General features: G+C 42.3%; 2 protein-coding genes across 4 annotated transcripts in view; one reads left to right on the top strand and one right to left on the bottom strand.

Annotated features, from left to right (window-relative positions):
- The first annotated feature begins 99 nt into the window (after nt 1-99).
- Nucleotides 100-9,056, top strand: dexi (Dexi homolog (mouse)). Of its 3 annotated transcripts, XM_048245702.1 has the most exons (4): nt 100-1,334; nt 1,452-1,644; nt 2,277-2,290; nt 8,885-9,056. In XM_048245702.1, exon 1 carries the CDS (start codon nt 918-920, stop codon nt 1,185-1,187), a length of 270 nt encoding a protein of 89 aa, XP_048101659.1. In that variant the 5' UTR covers nt 100-917; the 3' UTR covers nt 1,188-1,334; nt 1,452-1,644; nt 2,277-2,290; nt 8,885-9,056. The 3 variants fall into 3 exon arrangements, with proteins under 3 accessions (XP_048101659.1, XP_048101658.1, XP_048101657.1); XM_048245701.1 differs by lacking the exon at nt 8,885-9,056 and having other exon boundaries at nt 2,277-3,458; XM_048245700.1 differs by lacking the exon at nt 8,885-9,056 and having other exon boundaries at nt 1,452-3,458.
- Nucleotides 3,285-22,310, bottom strand: part of ciita (class II, major histocompatibility complex, transactivator) — a 35,431-nt gene continuing 16,405 nt past the window's right edge. The window contains exons 7-24 of the mRNA XM_048245698.1: nt 17,003-17,080; nt 16,627-16,683; nt 15,280-15,360; nt 15,009-15,155; nt 14,660-14,725; nt 14,520-14,570; nt 14,250-14,363; nt 13,295-13,402; nt 13,075-13,146; nt 11,038-12,745; nt 10,627-10,806; nt 10,404-10,466; nt 10,192-10,272; nt 9,887-9,970; nt 9,621-9,704; nt 9,268-9,351; nt 9,100-9,183; nt 3,285-3,366 (exon numbers count right to left, since the gene is read on the bottom strand). Of these exons, the coding sequence (XP_048101655.1) occupies nt 3,285-3,366; nt 9,100-9,183; nt 9,268-9,351; nt 9,621-9,704; nt 9,887-9,970; nt 10,192-10,272; nt 10,404-10,466; nt 10,627-10,806; nt 11,038-12,745; nt 13,075-13,146; nt 13,295-13,402; nt 14,250-14,363; nt 14,520-14,570; nt 14,660-14,725; nt 15,009-15,155; nt 15,280-15,360; nt 16,627-16,683; nt 17,003-17,080 (3,224 nt within the window). The remainder of the gene's footprint in view (nt 3,367-9,099; nt 9,184-9,267; nt 9,352-9,620; nt 9,705-9,886; nt 9,971-10,191; nt 10,273-10,403; nt 10,467-10,626; nt 10,807-11,037; nt 12,746-13,074; nt 13,147-13,294; nt 13,403-14,249; nt 14,364-14,519; nt 14,571-14,659; nt 14,726-15,008; nt 15,156-15,279; nt 15,361-16,626; nt 16,684-17,002; nt 17,081-22,310) is intronic.

Genomic DNA, 22,310 nt, shown 5'->3' with positions numbered 1-22,310 from the left:
ACGTTGGGATTTGTAGTTTTTACTCTGGAGTCAACGCGTCCTGTTGACATTGCACAAAATGTCATGGACTGAAATTCCAGTAATATGTTTGAATTCATCTTTATGTTGTTGTATGTGATTATATAATTTGCGTGCTATGATAATTACTAGACTGACCTGAGGACAGCCGCAAAGGAAACCGGGGCGGTGGGTATTTTTAAGACTGACAGCATAACCAACCAATAATAACACACAATAACATTGCAATGCTCACACAAAGTCGGAGCATTTTTTAGGGCGGGACTACGACTACCACTCATTAAACGCAGTATTGTTGAAGGGGACTGAGAAAGTTTTTAGCTATTTTTGTCTTCCTTCATGATGTTTTTCTCTCGTCACGCCGGATCAACCTGGTTTGGAATACCGTAGTTGTGGATCGATACTAAGAACAGTTGGTGTTGTCCTGCTACGAGACGATTTTGTGCGTTTAGCAAATGTTTCTAAATTCCCAGCTAGTTAGCTAGCCTGCTTGCTACTGAGCGTGGTGCAAATTCCGCAGGTTCTGTCATGACAGCCTTCACATGTAACGTTGGAATTATGCATGCATGCATTGCGTTTGATTAATGCAGCACATGTGGTCTGCTTACAAAGTATTATTTTGTAACATTTATTTTAGCTTCTGGTATTTTTAAGAGACACACTGGCAAGTTTTGACAGATATGCTGTTGAGGCAGGCTAGCTAGCAAACTAAACATTAGCGGGTTCGGTGACTCACTGCAGCCATGCATGCCCGAAATGAACTCGGCGTCACCACCGTCATTTGCCACATAAGACTACAGAAAAGACTTTGCTCTGACAAAAGGCCTTATTAATGTTGAGTTTCCAAGACTGCCTTGCTCAATCACTAGACATTGCCACATTTTTGCGCTCGGGATTCTATGACATACTCAAGTTATTCTCAGCTAGATTCAGTTGAATCGCTGATTAACGAGCTTCCCTATATGTTTTATCTGGGCCTGTTTTTTGTTAACGTTTTGATCTTGTACTATGCCTTTCTAATGGAGTACATAGTCCTTAATGTCGGGATAGTATTTCTGCCAGAGGACATGGACCAGGCACTGGTGGATTTGGGCGTGCTATCTGACCCGGGGTCTGTTCCCTATGACACGGATACAGAGCTGGATGTTTTCGAAGGGTACCTTGAGTGAGCGTGTTATAAGGGATACAAACTCGCCAATGATGCTCTGCTTCAGTAGAGAGTGCTGGACGTTATGGCACACCTTTTTTGATGCGTGTGCAGTGCCATTGAAAACGCCAGAACCTTTTCATGCAAAAAGGCCCTCTTCATTAAACACGTGAGTTGACTGCGTCTTAGTAGGAAAACATCCCGACCCCTCTTTGTTCATACATTTAAGTTGTTGTCCTTGCTGGATGCTGTGTACTTAGTATGGTGTTGTGTTTGTCTTGGGCAGTATATCCTGGTTCAAGAACTGTTGGACCCCTTGATCCAGATGAAAGTCAGTCTCCCCATGGGTGGAAAATGTGCTGTCTGAACATGACTGGACCAAAATATGTATGCAGAGACACCAATACAGCCCTCCTCCTCCGAGCACAGGTCACAGAAAAGCTTGACCTGCCTCTTGTTTCCAGCACTCCAAGAAGAAGGTAGAGGCTTGACCTCCTTGCGCAAGATTAAGCCCATCTCTGTTTGCATCTCAGCACTCAATCCTGCAGTTGCATTTCAGATACAAATCTCTACCTGCCATTTCTAACCTGCATGTTTAGCTAAAAAAAGCAATAAACACTAAGGATGATAAGGTATCTGGAGTAGGGGTGTTATACTGTCATCATTCACATATTTTAAAACATGTGTACAGTTCTGTTACTAAGGCACAATAGATGGACAACATTTGAACAATAAGTGATTAACTGCCAGTAACAAATTACCCAACCAGAAACTGGGCCTCTGTTGATGCCCTTTGGTCCTAAACGTAGGCAAGTAAAAAAAAAAAAATATTTTGTTTATGTTTTTATGAGAAGGAAACAAACAAGTTTATCACATGTTCAAAGTTTTCCTTTTTTGACTCCCTCAGAATTATACTGCACCTTTTTCTACAGGATGATTTAATAAATCATATTTAACATATATATTTATTATAATTATTATTATTATTATTATTATGTGGTCAGTTAGGCTGATATTTTGAAAGGGTAGTGTATGATTATGACAATCAATGCATGCATCGTTTGTTCCTGAATAGTCCTACTTTTTGTGTTTCTTTTCTTCTCTGATCTAGATTTTCACAAGACAGTAAGTGTGCAGATGTCTCACTTCTGAATTGCTTCAAAGGTTTTTGTTTAGTTATGTTTCGAGTAAAATGGAATTGATGAGCACCCAAAAGTGCTATATTTAGCTTTTTCATCTGTTGCACACAAATGTATAACAAACATGGCAGGAATTGAGAGGAAGATGCATTTATTTTAGATACCATGTCTTCATGATCATAGTATGAAGAAGTCTACTGTTGTTCTATGAGTGTGTGATTGCCGTACCATGTTAAGGAGCTGTACCTGTAATGCTCTGTGCAAGTACTTTGCTGGTATGTACAAGAAGGAATGACCTGTCAGCATAGCTGGTATGTGTTTTACAGCTCTGCACCATAGAGGCATAATATGGACTTGGAAATTGTCATAGGTTTGGGAACACATTCATTTATCAGACAGTTAAAAAAAATGAGGGAGAATGTAGCTACAGTTTGCTCCATTTTGTACTTGTACAAAAAATAAGTAAAAAATGATTCTAACATTACTCATCCCATTTGTATAATATCTCAGCAGTAGAAATATTCATTCCCCCCATGCTATTGGCCTAATATGGTTGCTGATGACCGCTACTCTAAAATATTAAGAAGATATCAGAAAATGTCATATGGACAGTGTTCTGCTTTATCAACAGAAATGTCAATTTTTGCACAGAGGATTATGTGAACTGCTTTCTCCAGTAGAATTAATTTCCAGCAACTGAACTGACCAGCACGGGGGTGCTTCATTAACGTGCAGCCACCATGTAGCCTAGTGTTACTATTACCAGAAAGAAATCATACTGATATGAGAATAAGACTGACTGCAGAAAACAGATGTAATAATTGTTTTATTATAAAAAAGTCGTAGAAGAGTGTGTAAAAAAAGAGACCTTAAAAGGCTTAGTGCAGACAGAGCACGTCTGTTACAGACGTCGGGTTTAAGCACTGTAGTGTGCATGGTGGGTTAGCAGCGTGGAGGGACTTCTTTCCTCTCATTATCATCTAGGAATGCTGAATCCTTATCCTCTTGTCCTGTTGATGCAGATGCTGGAGTATACCATATGGTATGTAATGGTTCCACATCCTTTGAAAGAAAAATAGTGCTGTCGATTTTTGCAACAATGTGCAACAAAATATCATCCAATGCAGTTAAGCAATAAATCATCATTTGAGCAGTGTGGGACATATTTCATGTGTGTGTGTGTGTGTGTGTGTGTATGTTGAGAAGTACCATATTTCCTTGCAATGTTAATGTTGACCCTGTTTACACTTGGTTTTAAAATGCGTCTATTCCTAATGCGTAGATCACTAATGGCAGAGACTTTCTAATGAGGAGACACAGCACTCAAAAAATCCTCCATAGAAATACATGGGGTTAGTTTGTAACGCCATGGCGTTGTCTACACATATCCCACCCCTTCCGTGGCCAAACGTTGGCATGTGAATACATTAAGCCAATCATGTGGTGTGTTGTGAAGACATCGTGCCAATCATGTGCTCTCACCCCTGGAGCAAGCTTGGTGTCGTGAAACCTTGCGTGTGCGCATTTCTGCCGAAATGGATGCCCGATAAGTGCCCAAAAAGCGTTGCAATATGGCCGCCAAGTGAAGGGACTTGCCTAAAAGGACTTTGCTAATGGGCACACAACACAACATTGCCCTCTACACCTGTGTCTAATCTCCAAGGCACACAGCTGACCACTTGTGTTCATATTTTACTTTACTTCACTTTTTACTTTTTATGTCATTACTAACTATGCATTAGCATTTACACGACAAAGTATACTGAACATAAATTCAAAATGTTAAAATGTAAGAAGAAGATGTGAAATTTCTTGTATATACACAAAATGCTTATTGGGGGCCTAGCAGCGAAGCTGCGAAGGCTCCCATTGAGTTACTAGCTTTTCCTATTATTATACTTCAGCCATTGGAGTCTATGGCAGCCCATAGAACGCCTGGCTAAAAGTGCAGATTTTTTGGCAGAAAGTTTCGGGACACTCCACTGACCACTCGCACTCATTTACGAACCTCTAAATGCAGCCGTCTAGCGCCACCAACGGGTCACATTTTGGCCGAAAATTGAACGGCTGGGTCTAAACGTATGAAATTCGTTGCACTGATTCAGGACCATCCCATGATCACTTTCACCAATTTACAGAACTCTATGCCTAACACTCTAGTGCCACCAATGGGTCAAACCTGGATTGCATTCACGCATGTGACCATTGAACGGAATTGAATATGTGACCCTGCAAGGCGAAACCGTTTTGGTAAAATTTACAAAATTAAGTTAATGTGCTCACATGAACGGTCATTGACTAAGCTTTCCAACGATATGTATATCGAGGGTATTGCAAAAAGTATCGCTAAGATAACCACATCCAAAGTTGGCATGGTATGGTTGTCCTGTCACGATACGCCAGAAGAGGAGAAAATCACCTTTTTAAGTAAATTGTGACGTGCGATAGTGTGAGGACACCGCTATTATTAGCCTTACGGTAGCGTGACTTTGAAGCGGATGACTGACTATGTCCAGTTTTATCAACCGAGTGAGTGTCTTTCTGCCCCCTAGTTAATACCTGGGACGGTCATAAGGTGTCACTATAGAATATAATTAATGTATTTCGGGGGAAGTAAGGGGAGAAGAAGTTCTGTCAGAGCCCGTCTGGTTCTGTGTACACAGGTTGTGTAGGCTATAGGCCCACTTTTAAAATGTGCTACGTCAATGGAATACTTCTCCTGGTCCGTAAAATGACGCCCGGATATTTCTAAAAGTTCGTGTTTTTGACCGTTCATGCCCTGAAAGGCAAGTCTTTCACAGTCATATTCGGTTACATCTGCCAAAAACGATAGAGAGCTTACACATTGAGTAACGAGTAGCCTAATGGGTACATTTTAGCTGTACCGTAAAACCTTATAGCAGCATGGACAAATGGAATGACTAATGTGTTTAATCTTCACCTAAATAAAGTCAGGGTTTAACAGTCAAAACGTATGTTTATCCGTGAAATTTGTTCACAATATGAAAGTGTAGACTGTATACTGTCGAATTATGCGAAAACGTGAAATTCGATATTTTAACCCGTTTGTTTGTTTATCGTGGATTTTCTCAAAATAGCACTGTGCGCAAGACGACTGGTTTCACCTTGCAGGGTCACGTATCAGGCACTGTTGGAATCCCTAGACCGACCTAAGTTCAATGACCCCTATTACGTCACTTTCCGCCATATTGGATTCAGTCCAAACTCTACGAAAAGTTTCAGCGGTCACAAATTTCATCCGATTTTCACGGAACTTGGCGGAGATGATCTTCTGCCCGAGCCGCACAAACAATACTTGTCAGATTTTTCAATTTCATTTTTGTTTGCCCGTGACAGCCAATCAAAAATGCCGATAAAGCCGCCAAACAGGAAGTGAGCTCATATCTCAGCAATCCTTTGATGTACAAACTTCAAACTTGGTATAAGGACTTGGTACATGATTGTGAGGACGCACTATGAAATTGGCATCATTTGGCCTCTTTAGGGGGCACAGCAATAGATGAAGTGAACTCGTATCTCAGCAACGCTTTGATGTACGAAGTCCAAACTTGGTATAGAGACTTGGTACCTGATTGTGGGAATGCACTAGGAAATTGGCATCATTTGGCCTCTACAGGGGGCGCTGCAATAAAGGAAGTGAGCTTGTATCTTAGCAACGCTTTGATGTATGAAGTCCAAACTTGGTACAGGGACTTGGTATCTGATTGTGATGACGCAATAGGAAATTGGCATCATTTGGCCTGTATAGGGGCGCTGCAATACAGGAAGTGAGCTTGTATCTCAGCAACGCTTTGATGTATGAAGTCCAAACTTAATACAGGGACAAAGTAGCTGATTGCAGGGGCGTCATGCAAGCCAAAATTCTTGGGGGGCACAATCAGGATTTTTTTTCTGGGGGGGTCTGAGGTCTGACTTTGTGGTGCTCAGAAATTAAAATATTTTAATCTTAATTCATGTGATGAAGGACTTTGAAAGAAGTTTGACAGGTTTCAGTGCTGAGTAGCCTAAGGTTAACACTAAATATTTGAATATTTTACTAGGCCTAATATATTTCTCATTACCATTAATGCAAGCAATAGGTACCTCATTTGTAGACAAGAGTACAAGAGTAGCCTACGCTACACTGACACAACGCACCAAGTCAAAATGTCCAGGTCAACCACAAATAATTCTACTATTTTTTTCATTGCTTAGCCTACTTACCACTTCAACACCATTGATTGTAACCAAAAACTGTAACTGTAACAGTTCAACTGTTCAAACTGTAGCCTAAAGTTAACTGTAACAGTTCAACACACGCAAAACATTGCAAGCTCAGTAATGCGTGTGTGAGTTAACTATTAGGAAAAGGGCTGCTGATCGGTCTTCAACTATTTTGGTAGCCTACGATTTATTACACATCCAGAAAGATACATTTGAGTCGTTACAGGCTCTGGCTTATTATGGAGCATAATAGGAACAAAGTTATGGAAAAAAAAATATCAGGGAGGAAAAATCCGAGGGGGCACATGCCCCCTTAATTTCAATGGGCATGACGCCACTGGCTGATTGTGAGGACATGCAAGGAAAGTGGTCTCATTTGGCCTCTAGGGGTGCTGTAATAAAGAAAGTGAGCTCACATCTCAGCAACTCTTTGGTGTATGAAGTCCAGGGACATGGTAGCTGATTGTGAGAACGCACAAGGACATTGGTGTAATTTGGCCTCTAGGGGCGCTGTAACAAAGTAAATGAGCTTATTTCTGAGCCATTATTTATCCAATTGCCATCAAACTTGCTGTGAGTGCTTGCTCATGCCATGGCAACGCTATTCCTGCTATAGCGCACTGCTAGGCCCCCACATTGCTGCTTGCAGCTATATTTTCTCTGAAATTTTGTTCACAAATCTCTTAAAAGCTTTTTTTGAGGAAGTTTTAAGGAATCGTGCTGGCTATGGTATCAAAACAACGCCATAAAGATTGTGTGCGGGTGAAAAGATATTCACATTGACATTGTCTTCGAGGATATGATTCGCACAAGTGTAGAGCCGTTTTGTAGCTGTGGAATTAATTTGTCTGTGTCCAAAACAATGCGTACCTGCAGAAATATTTTGTGTACTCGTGGACATTTGTCCACAGGGATTTAGTTTAAATGTGTGTGGAACAGCTTTATAGCTACAGGCATGGGAGAAGTATGTCATCTATCTTTCGTGTGCAAACTGGATCTACGAAGCTACAAAACTTTTTTACAGACACAAATTTTGGCAGTGTTTTGTCTTCGTTTCTGAAGAGCCAATCAGCGGATTTTGGCACGGTCTTTAATTTCCATAATCTTTGTTTAGTGAACACATAAAACCGTCAGTTTATAAGCAAGAAGAAACAAGAATAAGAAATCAAGAATTACGATCTTTGAGTTTGTTTATCGTTCACTAAACAAAGATTATGGAAATTAAACACCACTTTTCCATCAAAAAGTTTATTGTAAAAGGCATAACTTGTTAGATTTAAGACCTGTTAGTTTGCTCTGTGCCTGACCCTGGCCGAGAGATGTGACGCAGGACGTAGACTGTATATATAGTGGAAAAATGTTTTTCACAAGTGCACAAAATATTTCTGCAGGTACGCATTTTTTTGCACACAGACAAATTAATTCCACAGCTACAAAACGGTTCACTTGTGCAAATCATATCCTCGAAGACAAAACTCTATTACACATGTAATGTGAATATCTTTTCATGGGCACACAATCTTTATGGTGTTGTTTTGATTCCATAGCTGGCAGGCATATCCACCAGAGCGGTTGTGTCTGTGAACTGAATGTGCAGGTGAAGCGCTCCCTAATACAGATTGTTTTGAAAAATATGTTTGTAAAAACCATGTTAGCGAAAAATAAACCTTTTGTGTGCATAGGAGAAGTCTTACATATTTTCCTTTGAATGGGCTGGAGTGAAAACAAATTGTGTTGTGTGGTGTATTTTTTTCAGTATATATGTGGTAATAAAGTCAAAGATCACCACTTATCTGTCGAGGTGCAGGATTGGTAGGTAACTTCTAAAAGATTTAAGAAAAATCTGCACACTCCAGTCTGTGCAAAAAAAGGTTTTTACTTAGAATCTGCGCAAGCTTTCGTCCGGCAAGAAGAAGTAAAAAACATTTTTTGCACAGACTGGAGTGTGCAGATTTTTCTTATGTCTTTTACAAGTATATATGTGGTAAAAAGCATTTCAAACCGACTTGGCAAATGGTTTGAGTGATTGTATCACAGTGTATCTCGGTAGTTGTTTACACTGCTGTTAGCGCTGTTCAATAGTGATCCGATCACCCAGAACACATTATGAAAGCCATGACTAAACATGGGCACTAACCACTGATGCCTGTAGAATAACCTCTGCAGGTCCGTCTGGCAAAGACACCATTCTCTCCCATTTCCAATGTTACTAAGACTCGGGCACCAATCACAGCCGTTGAGGTGGCCTTAACATCATGACAGCAGTTTTGAAAAAATTGAGATGTTTTGTTTGTTGAGATGTTTTTTTCTGTTGCTCTGTACATGTCATCTCCTTCATTGCTCTGATTGATTTTAGGTCTATCCGATTGTGTCCAGAGGCATTTTGACTGGCGTCTGTTGGTGACACGCCTTGGAAATGGGAGGTGAATGAATCTTGTCTAGACCCAATCTCAATTTAAACCGAGATAAGGTCTGCTGCTAACCAGGCTAAACCTGTGCAGTAAAGTACATGTGGAATGCAACATGGCGTCATACTGTGCAAAAGGCTTTGATGAGAATTAAATGTCATACCCAAGAGACTTCATCCAAGGGCAATATTTCAGGCTGTCGCTCAGCTTCTGCGCTCCAACATCAGTGAAGTTGTTGAAGCCAACACTGGATATCAACACAACAGACGTTAATTCCTGGAGATATCTGACCATATGACATAATCTCAACTGTACAACAGCGTATACTTACTCAAGGTCTATCAGGGCCCGCATCTCTGGAAGGACCAAAGCAAGTCTCTCTGCGCCACTTTCAGCAATCAGGTTATTGTACAAGCTATTAACAAAGAGAATGAGAGATAGGCTTTTATATTAACTGAACAGTAAACATTTATAGTCACCAGATTTTGCCAGAGATTGTAAAACAATAAAGCATAGTCTGATATAATCACTTTTGGCAAAGGCTGCAGTTTGTCAAGTGCCCTGCTAGAGAGCAATCAAGGGCAACATTTCAGCAGAACTTTCATCGAGTTGCCAAATAGTTTGCATATCTGCTGTGTATATGACTGAAATCTTCACTTTCAAAGAGTCAAAAGTCGGCTATACCTGAGACCTTGAAGGGAAGGCATGGCAGCAAGAGCTGGCGCAAGTTTCTCCAGTCCCTTATCTCCAATTAAGTTCTGAGACAGACTAATAGAGGATAAAAAATGCCATTACTTCACATACTGTAATCCACCAACGAGAAGAAAAGTTACACATTAATATCAAATGTGAAGCATGCAATCTAAAATGATTTCATTGAGGGCAATGAGATGCTAGTTATGTAACATTTTTGTGATCTTTCAAAAGCAATTAAGTCAAAATGGGCTTACTTCAGCTTTTTCAGTGACAATAAAGAATTCAACACATCAGCAAGCAGCTCAGCTCCCGAATCACCGATCTTGTTTTTCTCAAGACTAAAACAACAGGAGATATCTATAAATAATAACCAATGGTACTATCATGTAGGAGAGTTTTACACAGCCATGCTATGAGGTTTATATCCTCCCATGTAATCAAACTAGGAGTGTTTTGCCAAAAAACATACAGTAGGGCAGTATAATCTCATAAAAAGCACATGTGGCGATTGATACAATGCCTACAGTGTACGAGTAGGCTGTCATTAAAAACAACTCACTCTAAATGCACCAGTCTTCCCAGAGTGGGTAAGATCTGAGCGAGCTTTGGGAAGATCACAGGGCCAATATTGGGACCCAACCTGGAAAAGTCAAGGTCACATAAACAAGGGGTAAATTAGCAGTGAAGGAAGCTGTAGTACTAATGAGACTTGTTCTGTATTTTGTTTTCAAAAGGCTCTTTCCTCTTTAAAACCAACTACATCCCACTTACTCAAAATCAAGCTCCTCGAGTTGTCTAATAGCCGGTATATCATGTTCCAGTAATGCAGAATCTCTGAAAGAAATGAAAGTAACCAGAGACAGCGACAACTGCTATTAGCAAATATTAAAATATTATTCAGCGACAGGATATCAAGCCCACAGTGTTGTTGCCCTGGCTGAACTAAGGAAGTGGTTGAAAAGTGTTAAAGTGCTCTTGTATCTTTATTGGGCACCTGCAGAGCAAATTCCTCTCACGGTGGATACGAATGAGCACTGTCAGATTGCAGATGTGATCTTCCTGTGTCGCCTTGAAGGGGTGAAGGGTGAGCTTGTTCATGGCTCCCCTCAGTAGATCCAACTCCCCACTCTGCTGTATCTCTTCCCACATGGCAATGGTATCCGCCAAGGGTGCCCTGCCATCAAAGGATATCGATACATACAGTATTGTCACATCATACAGGGATACGTACATTCTTACTAATTTTATTTTTTGCTGTGTATTAAGATACTGAACTGAAAAAAGAACTTGTGTATATCTTTATATATAAGCAACATTGTTCAGTAATCCTAAAAGGATATTGCTGTTTTATTGTTATTTATAACTAATAACGGCCTTATATATGGTCCTTATTCTCAGGCCTTACCTGTAGGATGTGATGCAGTTCAGTCCAACAAGCTCTTTCAGACCACTGAGAGTGATGCCTGTGTCCTGCAGATCGATGCAGAACTGCCTTTTCAGGGCCTTGGTGTCCTGCAGGAGATACCAAAGCACATAGACGTCCGGTGGGGTCAGCTGAGCTCCACAGAGACTCACCGTGTCGGGGAGGTTCTTCACCAGCTGCTTCGCGAGCTTCTTGCTGCCCGTTTCGTACACGCAGTGGCATAGCTCCAGGAGCCTTGCTGGAGCCATCTCCCCGGACTTGAGGGAGTCCAAGTGGGCCTCCACTGCCTTTTTCTTGGCACTTCTGCCAGAGGTGGTGGTGGAGTGTGCGATGCCACACTCGGGGAGCTTGCTTTTCTGGAACAGGAGGCCCGCGGTGAACTGCTGCATCATGCCCAGCCACTCACACTGCAGCCTCCTCCTCCGGCTGGTACTCATGGTCTGATTGACCAGTGCCTTGTCACTCACGCTCTCCGACAGGACCAGGTGCAGGGAGGCCAGGAGGTTTTGGATGAGGGCATGAGAGAAAGAGTGACCGGTCATCTCACCCGCTCCGTCTGCATTGCCCACAGTGTGAGAGGTGAGCATTTCGCTGGCAAGCCCATAGTCCCTAAGTTCTGTGGATTCTAGCTGCTCATCCGCCACAAGAGTGCTGTGCGCACTGAGGGACTCCCATGCTAGCGCACACAGCTGGGAAATGTCTGGGGTCTCCTTGCCCTGCGCTTGGGAGGTCTGTTTAAGGCACAGGGAGAGCACTCTCAGCGCCAGGCCTGTGAGAGTTGAGGGCAAGGCGAAGCGCTTGTTGTTGTCCAAATGGTCAAGTAGGAAGCACGTGTACCGGCACAGCAGGGGATTGGAGCACAGGCTATAAATGTACTTTTGGAGCTTCATTTTGGTCAGGGCTCTGGCACCATGCGGTGCATCGTCCATGAAATAGAGTGAGGTATACAGGTCAATCTCCACGGGAGAGAAGCCACAGAGCTCCAAAATGCTGTCCACTTTGCGCAGCAGGGGCATTAGGCCGCCACATGGTCTGGCAGCAATCAGGAGCGTGCATCCTTTCAGCAGGTGTTTCAGGAAGAGGCCTGAAAACAGCTGCTTGATGCTGTAGCCGCCTGCCTCCGTGCATGTGGCAGGGGAGTGCAGGAGCCCCTCGTGGTCCTTGAAGTCCTCGAAGCTGTCGAAAATAATGAGAACCTCTTTGGGAGCGGAGATCATGTGTTTGAACACGGCCTCGGGGTCCTCGCACTGCAGAGAGGTGGGGAGGTCAAAGAGCAGCCTCTTCAGACTGTAGTTGGACCGCTTCAGGTTCAAGGTCTTGCAGTTGAGCGAGAAGACGTAGCGAAAGCGCAGCAGTTCGCCCTTGGCCCAGTCGAGGCAGAGCCGCTTAATGAACGCGCTCTTGCCCGCTCCGGGCTTGCCCAGGAGGGCGATCACCTGCTTCTGCCTCAGCTGGCCGTCGGCAAACACCTGTTTCCTGGTCAGCGTAGCCTTCTTCCGCTCCGCATCGCTGAGGATGACCATCTCTTTCTCCAGACACTTGTTGGCGTGCTTCCCAGACTTGACCAGCACCTTCCTCTGGAGTAGATGGACGTTGACGTAGTGGGACTCCATGCTCCTGTCCTTCTCCAACTCACCACAGGACTCTCTCATGCATGACTTCACATGCTGCAAGTACCTCCCAACATAACCTAAAACATACGGCATACATAACATACAATTACACAAAGAGTCCTAATCTAAATGGTGGGCAAAGTGCAAAGCAAAGCAAAAATCAAAGTTCTATTCCATGAGTTATAGCTATCGTGTGGCATGTGGGAGAATTGAGTATTGACTCATCAATGTTTGTGCTAAAGGTTTGTTAAATTAGCCGATTGACTTTGCCTTGATTAAATTAGCTGTAGAGACTGACGATTTTGCACTTTGCCCCTCATTCTAATAAGGGCTTAACAGTCAATTTCAATGTTAGCTCTACTGAATATGAATACACATGGAAAGGTAAAACAGGTAAAAGGCTTACAGGGTTCCTCTTCCACATGCTCAAGTTGGGGATTTGCGGCAACAACATCAGCTGATTCACGAGGGTTAGTTTCTGTAAGAATGAGTCCAATAGAGCTAGTATTAAATTATAAACTTTATCACGCTTTGATCTCTGAAAAGCTTTGCCGCTGCCAATATTATTTACAGACTTTAATTGCTGTAACACTAGCATGTTGGTCAATATAAAGCTAGGGGTTCACCTGTAGTAGGAGAGGAGATGGTGACAGTTTCTCCAGGTGTGGTTCTGTCTGATGATGAACTTCCAGGACTGGCCACCCCTCGCTCAGGGGTAGCCAATGAACCAATGGCTAAATGGAGGCAGACAGTTTAAATGAAACACAATCCACATTTCTGCCTGTCACTACAGTCACTGACAAAAGTATTGGCACCCCTTTAGAAATGTTTTTTAAGCAAAATACACACTTTTTGACTTTTTTTGAGAAAACAAACAAACCAGGACCATTTCAACAGCTCAACACAACTGAAACAACAATTGCTTTCCCCAAATTCAACACAAAATATCACCAAAATGCTGCAGGAAGTGAATACTGTTAAACTGACACGGTCAAAAGTCTTGGCACCCTTCACAAAAAGTGTCCTTTCATTGTTAAAATCCAGTGCTAAGGTTATGGGTAGTCAGACGTCAGCTGTGGTAGCATTCCTGAGAAATATCAGTCCATTTCTAATGGACAATAGATTCAGGTTTACTCACAGTACATTTCTTCTATTGATTTCAATGGACAGTATGATGTTTTCTCCAAGGATTTCCAAATATTTTTATAACTCTACCTACTGTACTCCTTTATATGCAGCTGATTATCAGTGCCAGAGGAAGCAAAATAGGTCTAGAGTATCAGTTGTGTTGAGCTATTGAAACCCAATACTTCTAAAGAGGTGCCGATACTTTTGTCCGTGACTGTACATTTTTGCAAATCACAAGACAGCCAGTCAGTGTTTTTGCTAACCAGTGTCAAACTAAAACCTGCTTGTCACATGAGCTAGAGACTATTTGCATTTACACACTCACAGAGAAATACAATGGAAAAGCTGAATTGTCACTCCATTAGCACACAATAATGAACATATTGTCAACATTTCACCTGGATGCAATGAAACAGCATGAAATGTCACGGACACTAAAGTTAGAATTTTCACCTCTAGTGGGAGATGATAGTGTAATGGGCTCTGGAGGTGTGCTTCTGTTAACGCTGTCTGATAACGAGCCCCCTGGGCTGACCAACAGGAGCTCTGGGGCCACCGTACCACTTACTGAAAGGACACAGACACAGTTCAGATGTACAGTACAAACATTCTACCTTTCGAGTTTTCTATTTGTGTCCTCAAGTTTGGAAAGACCAGCAGCACAGTTGCTATTCGGTTGTTGATTTTATGTCACAAATTGGAGGGGAACAAAAATGTTCTTACTGGGTGAGAGGGGAACAATCTGGTGCATCTGCTTTTGCGGGGTTGTGGGTACTGTGGGAGTAAGAGATGTGCTGGGTCAGGTGACGTGTATGGTGATGGGTGGTTCAGCAACAGAATATCAGTACTATTTCCACACTCACCCAAAATGTAAGTGGGGCTGGTAGGGCTTAGTGAATGGGTCTGGATGATATGAAATGTTGGAGCACCTGGAGATGACGAGATGAGATGACTTATGAGATGGCTAGGTATTACAGAAAGGATATCAACCATTTATTCAACTTTTGGTCTCCACAAATGTCCATTTTCTTTTGTTTCCTTCTTCCTATTTCTATTGAAAGGCTTTGAGAAATGACTCCTATGTGGATACTGTTTCTTTTGTTTCCTCCTAGTTCTATCTATTTTGAGAAATTACTCCCCTGTGGATGTTTACATGTACGACATCCTCATTCCAAAGAATGCAAAAGGAAAAGGGACGCTTTTGACACTTACCGCCAGTAGAGGGAAGCAGAGTGGCCGTGTTAAAGTTAGCAATGTTGGCGAAGGGAACTATGGCAGCAGTCGGACTGATCGGAACAAACTGTTGAGGGCTGGACAAGGTGACCACTCGTCTGACTGACTGAAAGTTCTCAGGAGTATCTACATTGACAAGAGGGTCATATGTAATATGTGTTTTATATCTTGTTTTAACACCACAGCTCATCATTAACCACATTGTCAAGTGTTGGTAAAGGTGTGATCATAGTTTAAATCTCAGTCTCACCTCCCAAATTATCTGATGGGATTTCTTTGACCTTTTGTGTGGGTTTGGTTCTCTTGGGCCTTTTTGATGGGAAGGCACCATCTGAAAGGTCAGACCAAATCCATCAGCACCACAGCTACTGATATAGCAGTGTTTTTACAGTGGATATCATTATTAGTGAATATCATTTGAATATCATATGATTCAAAAATCACTTCAAAACAACTGCATTGACATATAGAGCATTTCCTCATACAAAGCCTCAAAAATAAATACTTTGAAAAGACTTTATTGGTAAAATAGGCTTCAGAGTATAAACTTAAGGGCAACTAAAGTGAGTACACCTTGATCGCTATCTCACAAGTTAGAAAGCATGCGATCACTGAAAACAGAATTGAGAACATTTATGAGTTCAAATTAGTTTGATGGTCTGAACACTGGAAATTGAACAGTTTTTGAACCTATGGGGTGTATAAATCTGCCTGTGTTTGCCTCATGGCTTCACCTGTCGATGCCCCCACACAATCAGAACAGATCTACGACTGTTAGACAATGACTCATTTTTGATTACATAAGAGCTATGTTTGAGCAGACACTTTCAAAAACCTTGAGTCAATTCAGACTATGTAGATGATTTTCATGTGAATGATTTTTAAAATGGTAAATATTATAGTTGGCATTGCTCCACTATTATGGATGGGAGCAAATAACATGATACATTTGCTCAGATGTGATCTACCATGTTTGCCGTGCACCTGACCAGGACTGAGAATCCTGACAGTGATGCGTGGAGGTGATAGCATGATTATATAAAGCTGCGCGATATAACAATGTTTTGGGAAGATAATATTTATAGATGGCACCATGAATGCCTAGATATACCAAAATATTGGCTGACAAGAGGACCAGTCTTCAGAAGCTTGACGGAAGAGGAATATTCCAGAATGATATCGATTCCAAGGCATACTGCCAAAATCACTTTCTAAAGTGAAAACTATGGCCTGGCCAAGTATATTGCCTGATTTGAATTCAACTGTGGGGCATGGGACGAAAAACAAATCTCTCAGAACACATCTCCACAAATTTGTGCAATACTGGCATCCTCCAAGCCAAGGTAGACTGAGTTTATAATCAAATACAAACTAATAAAAAAAAAATAAAGATTTAAATCTCTTTAGATTTAAAGTAATGAAAGGTGTACTGACTTTTTTCCCCTGAATTCCTGTGGTGATTTTTAATGTGTTTTTAACTTCGCCCAAGAGTAAATGCTCTAAACTAGGAGTAATGCGACCAATAAGACACTGTATTCAATTGTATTGCATGAAATGTAATACCACTGGCATATCTTGAAGAGCACTACTACATTACCTGGTTCTTTGGATTGGGATTTACGACATCTTGACCTTTTGTGCAGTGATCTGTTGCCTTCAAAGATGAAAAAACATACAGCATTTCAAAACATCTTTTTTAAGGATATTTCTAGAAAGTTGCATTTCTCCAGTTTCTCCAACTAGTCTTCTCAAATTTGCATGAAATCCACCATTATTGTCTATGTGACTATCACATATCTAACACCATTTCACAATTTCCATAGCCCTAGCTAGGGACAATTACAATGCAATAGCGTTAAAAGCGACAGTAAGAAACAAGGAACAGAAAGTCCTGATTCCAACACCCTGCATTCACACTCAAAGGAGCATGCATTCTGTGCATTGCATTCTTGCATATAGGGCTTTTGAAATACCTGCAGTCTTCTGCGTGTCCGGGGCCTGATCAGAGTCTTTGGTGACCGGTAATGCAGTAAATGGACATGTCACATGCACTGCAGCGGGAACAGAGGTAGCGCAGATTAGTCAGTGTGCATGCTCAGCTATCATTCAGTGCAGAGTTAGTCAAATGAGTACTTAAAAGGAAATTCCAGTGTAACAACAATCTGACAGGGCTCTAGAGTGTGATCAATTTGGCCGCAAATGTGGCTAAATTTTTTCCTGGGTCGCACAGGTGCACCTAACGTCATAAGGGTGAGCGCCCTAGATTTTCCTCGCATCTGCTGTCTCTCCACAAACTAAGACACTCTGGCTACAGCTCTCATGTTAGTGTCCTGTCCCACTGTCTGTCTGCGTGTCTGTCTGTCTGTTTGTCTGTCTATCTGTTTGTCTGTCCGTCTCACTTGTCTATCTGTTACCTTAATGCGTTTCATATGTTTGATGTTTCACTTCACGTGGTGCTATATGATTCCAGGGTCACATAAATGGTTGAGGTAGGACAAATTGTATTTGCATCTGAAAAATATATTACTTAATTAAAAATAAAGTTGTCCTCCGAAGAGGGGGTGTGCAACAGTGCAACACTAGTTAAAGGTGAAGACACTTAAACGTTCCACATACTTGACGCACCCGACCGGTAGCGCGACAATGTGACGTCACAGAAGCGCCGTAACCATTTATACTCACGCGTCGTGATCACGACACTAGTTGCAATATTCGATAGGTCCCATGGAGGCAAGTAGAAGTGTGTGTCCCAGTGACGCCACTTCCATTTGCCTCCATGGGACCTATCTTTCAAAAAATGTTGAACATATGGCACGTTACGTGTGGACAGAATTTGGGTACACTGTTAGGTCTAATAGTCAATGTGGCCTTAATTCCCTTCATTGTGCCTAGCTTTTTAGAGAAAACAGCTGAGTGTCTCTTTAACACCGTCTCCAAGTTGTCTTTCTCTCTCTGCTCAATTGCATGCACAGTCTTTAAGTCTTTCCAGTTCAGTTTAATAACTCTCAGCCACTCTCTACCAAACAGTGCGGGTGCATCAACTTTAACTACAGACAAGGGCAAATCAGCACATTGCTTGTTTAACTTTACTTGCACCTTGATGACCCCTTCTGGTGCTAAAGGCTCTCCAGTGTATGTCTTGAGCATGATATCAGTGGGCTGCAGTGGCAGTTGGCCCAGCATGCTAGTGTTAATTTCGTCAGACGAGACAAGAGGAAAAATGTTCGTCAACAACCTTTTTTTACATGACTAAGACGAGACGATGACGAGACTGCACTAATGTCCTGAAACACTGACTAAGACTATCTTAAGATGCATTATTGTTGACGAAAAGGCGAGACTAAAATGTTTTGCATGAAATAAAAACTAAGATAAAATTTCTCTTCCATTTTCGTCTACCAAATGAGAAGACAGAATAGCTGTTACCTTTTCAAAATATTCGAATGAGTTCATGGTTCATGCGCCAGCAACTTTCCTGTAGGCTAGTCTACATGCTGTTGCTGCAACCCTGTGGCTGCAGCAGGAAACTACATGGAACAAGAACACCGGAGATTTAGGAGTTAGGCTTTATGCCACAATGCTACATACCCAGAAGTTGAAGCTTCTCTCATACATATACAAATTAACATCCCCCAGAATGTCCATACGAAAATTTTCAGCAAGTAATGTCAACTATTTAACTAGTTATACTGATGATGCAAAGTTTGCTAGCAAGTAAGCTAATATGGAAAGTTCGCTATCAAGTTAGCTAAGATTGAGAGTTTGTGTTGCGTTTGGGCGCATATCGCCATCTAGCGTGGCGGAGTAAAACATTCATACTTGGGTCCAAGACAGTGTTTCTCAAACTTTTTCAGATGAAGGACCACTTAACTAATCAATAAAAAAGAAACACACAGACCACCTAGCTAAAAAAAAAAATAGACCTAGCAGTATATTAGCCTACACAATACTCACTGAACCACCTTGCTTATTGTCTTTGCACTTTGTTTAATTGTGTCAGAGGATTAATATGATTTAAACTGGCATATCTGACATAGACAGTGTTGTAGAACAGTTGGTTCAATATTGCAAACAACTCATCTATATTATATTTTACCACGTCTGCTCATGGACCACTTGGGATAGCTTGCGGACCACCAGTGGTCCCCGGACCACACTTTGTGAAACACTGGTCTATGAAGATCATGACAGTGGTCCAGTCAAATCTTTTACTGTCTATGGCCAAATCCCAGCCAAGCTATAACTGTAGCTCGACTTACCTGTGCATGTACTGACTGACAAAAAAATCAGAATGAGTAATTATAACAGTCGAGTAGCCCTGTGGACACACAATATTGTTAGAAAATTGAGATGTGTGAAACACTATTTGACTGAAATGGTAATCAGAAATAATTTGTTATAAAAAAAGACTAAAATGTTTTGACTAAAACTGACTGAGACTAAGATAGCTTTAGTTTTCTTTTGACTAAAACTAGACTATAAATGACGAGACTTTTAGTTGACTAAAACTTGACTAACAAAAATTATATTTGAATGACTAAATACGACAAAGACTTAAAAGGACATTTCGTCACAAGACTAAGACTAAGACTAAATAAAAAATAGGTGACAAAATTAACACTACAGCATGCTTCTGTACTGTTCCAATGGAATCAGAGACACAGCAGCCCCTGTATCCAGTTCCATCTCCATTTTCTTTCCATTTACTACAGGCAGCACTGATATTCGTGAATATTTCCCTTTTTGTGACATGGAATACAGTCCCAACTCACAGTCAGTGTCGACTGTAACATATACGAGTTGAGGCTGAACTAAAACGACTGACTGAGCTTGGGGTGATCTCACCAGTGGAGCATAGTGATTGGGCCACGCCCGTGGTGCCTGTCAGCAAAAAGGATGGCACAGTGAGACTTTGTGGAGATTTCAAGGTCACCCTCAACCCAGCGCTGTGCGTGGATAAGTATCCAATTCCACGCGTTGAGGACCTTTTTGCCTCTCTAGCAGGAGGTCAACGCTTCAGTAAGTTAGGCTTATCAAATGCCTATCTACAGATGGAGGTAGAAGAGAAGTCTAGGGAGCTGCTGACTATCTCTACACAAAAAGGGCTATTTCGTTTTAACCGCTTACCGTTTGGAGTAGCATCATCGCCCGCCTTATTTCAGAAGGCTATGGACCAAGTGCTTCTCGGACTGCCGTACACGCACTGTTACCTGGACGACATCCTGATCAGTGGTCCTGACGAACAGACTCACCTAAAAACTCTGGATGCAGTCCTGGGCAGGCTAGAGGAACAGGGTCTGCATCTCAAGTCAGAGAAGTGCCTGTTTTTCCAGGAGTCCGTGGAATACTTGGGCCATATCATTGACGCAGCTGGACTCCACAAATCACCAGAGAAGGTATGTGCCATTGTGGAAGCACCTGCACCAGGTGATATAAGTCAGCTACGTTCGTTCCTAGGGATGCTGAACTATTACGGACGTTTCATTCCCGACTAAATAAAGGGAAGAAATGGCAGTGGACGTCAGTGTGAGTCAGCATTCCAGACATCTAAAGCACTACTTGTATCACAGGAAGTATTGACCCACTACAATCCTAAGCTGCCGCTCCGCCTCGCGTGTGATGCTTCGCCTTATGGGGTCGGAGCTGTGCTCTCGCACGTCATGCCTGATGGTGAGGAAAGACCAATAGCCTATGCATCTCGAACGCTCAGCAAGGCGGAACAAAACTACGCCCAGATCGAGAAGGGGCTAGCGATAGTCTTTAGATGCGTAAGTTCCACCAGTACCTCTATGGTAACAAGTTCACCCTACTCACTGACCATCGCCCGCTGACCTCCATCCTGAGTCCATTGAAAAGTACACCATCAATGGCTGCCGTCCGAATGCAGCGTTGGGCACTCCTCCTGTCAGCGCATGATTATACCATTCAATACCAGAAAGGTACATGCAAATGCCGATGGACTGTCACGGTTACCACTCTCCTACACTCATAAAGAGAAGCGGGGCGCAGTAGAGGTATTCTACACATCTCAGTTGGACACACTACCAGTCAGTAGCACCGAGATCAGATGTGACACCTTGTCTGACCCCACCTTGTCTCGTGTCTTAGCTCAGGTCTCAACTGGTCGTTTTCCAGCTGCAAAGGGAGCAGGTGAAGAGCTGTCGCCCTATCTGTTACGCCAGCTTGATCTCACAATACAACAGGGATGCCTCATGTGGGGTGTGAGAGTGGTCGTGCCACCTAAACTGCGCCCCCGGGTTCTGGAAGAGCTCCACTCAGCACATCCAGGTGTAGTGAGGATGAAGAGCTTGGCATGCAGTTATGTTTGGTGGCCCGGCATAGACTCTCAAATTGAGCTCAAGGCCAAATCTTGCCACTCCTGTAAGAGCGTACAAAAAGAGCCTGGGCTAGCACCTCTACACCCTTGGATGTGGCCCTCCAGTCCTTGGGAAAGGATACATGTGGACTTTGCAGGTCCATTTGAAGGACATATGTACTTGGTCGCTGTGGACACTGGCGCCTTAATGCAGGGGCTTACCTGGGCTTCAGCCCAGGGGCCTCGACCAATGAGGGGCCTCCTAATAATAATAATGATAATCAATAATAATAAACGGCGGTGTCCGTATTCGCGGCGTCAGTCATTAGCCTACTCTACATCGCACAATGACAATGACATCCTTGCAGAGACCCCCTTTGTCTTCTCTTCTAAAGTGTAACAAAATGTAACAAATTTAATAAATCCCAACGGGTGTGTAGAGGAGCTAGAGGAGAGGCTGAAACTGACTGACAAACTTACAAACTCTGGAGATAACTCTCGATTGAAGCAACGATAACGAATGACGTGGATTCCTGTAACTGTCCATGAAAACAGAAGGCATATAGCAGGTAAATATTGTAGCAAATGCCTGGCAATGAAACGGCTTTAAAAACATGTATTTCACTTGTCTCACTGGAGTGAACGCAGAACATGGGTTGTTGCGCAAAGAAATTAATTAGTGATCTACATCTCCGTTCATCAAAAGCTAAGTTTGTGCTAACCCATTCGTTATGTTTTCTCCATTGTTAACGTGAGATATGTCTCCATGTAGGGTAGGTCTACGTAGTGATAATGCATAGGGTAGGCCTAGCCAATGTTCACGTCGCATGAGCCAGCTGCTTGTTCTGTAGGCTAAAAGTATTTCTGTCCCTCCCAAACTGCGTTTAAAAAATGGTGTGTTATGTAGACAGAATTTAAAAAAAAAAACTCCTGGGGAACCCCCCGACACGACAAACACATGCACG

This window comes from Alosa alosa, chromosome 6, assembly GCF_017589495.1.
Source record: "Alosa alosa isolate M-15738 ecotype Scorff River chromosome 6, AALO_Geno_1.1, whole genome shotgun sequence".
Classification (NCBI taxonomy): domain Eukaryota; kingdom Metazoa; phylum Chordata; class Actinopteri; order Clupeiformes; family Clupeidae; genus Alosa; species Alosa alosa.
The sequence above is the reverse complement of the archived record's forward strand: the minus strand, read 5'-3'. Positions and strand labels throughout refer to the sequence as shown.

Excerpts from the sequence above, each read along its gene's own strand:
- dexi (XM_048245702.1), top strand. The coding sequence starts at position 918 with ATGACATACTCAAGTTATTCTCAGCTAGATTCAGTTGAATCGCTGATT.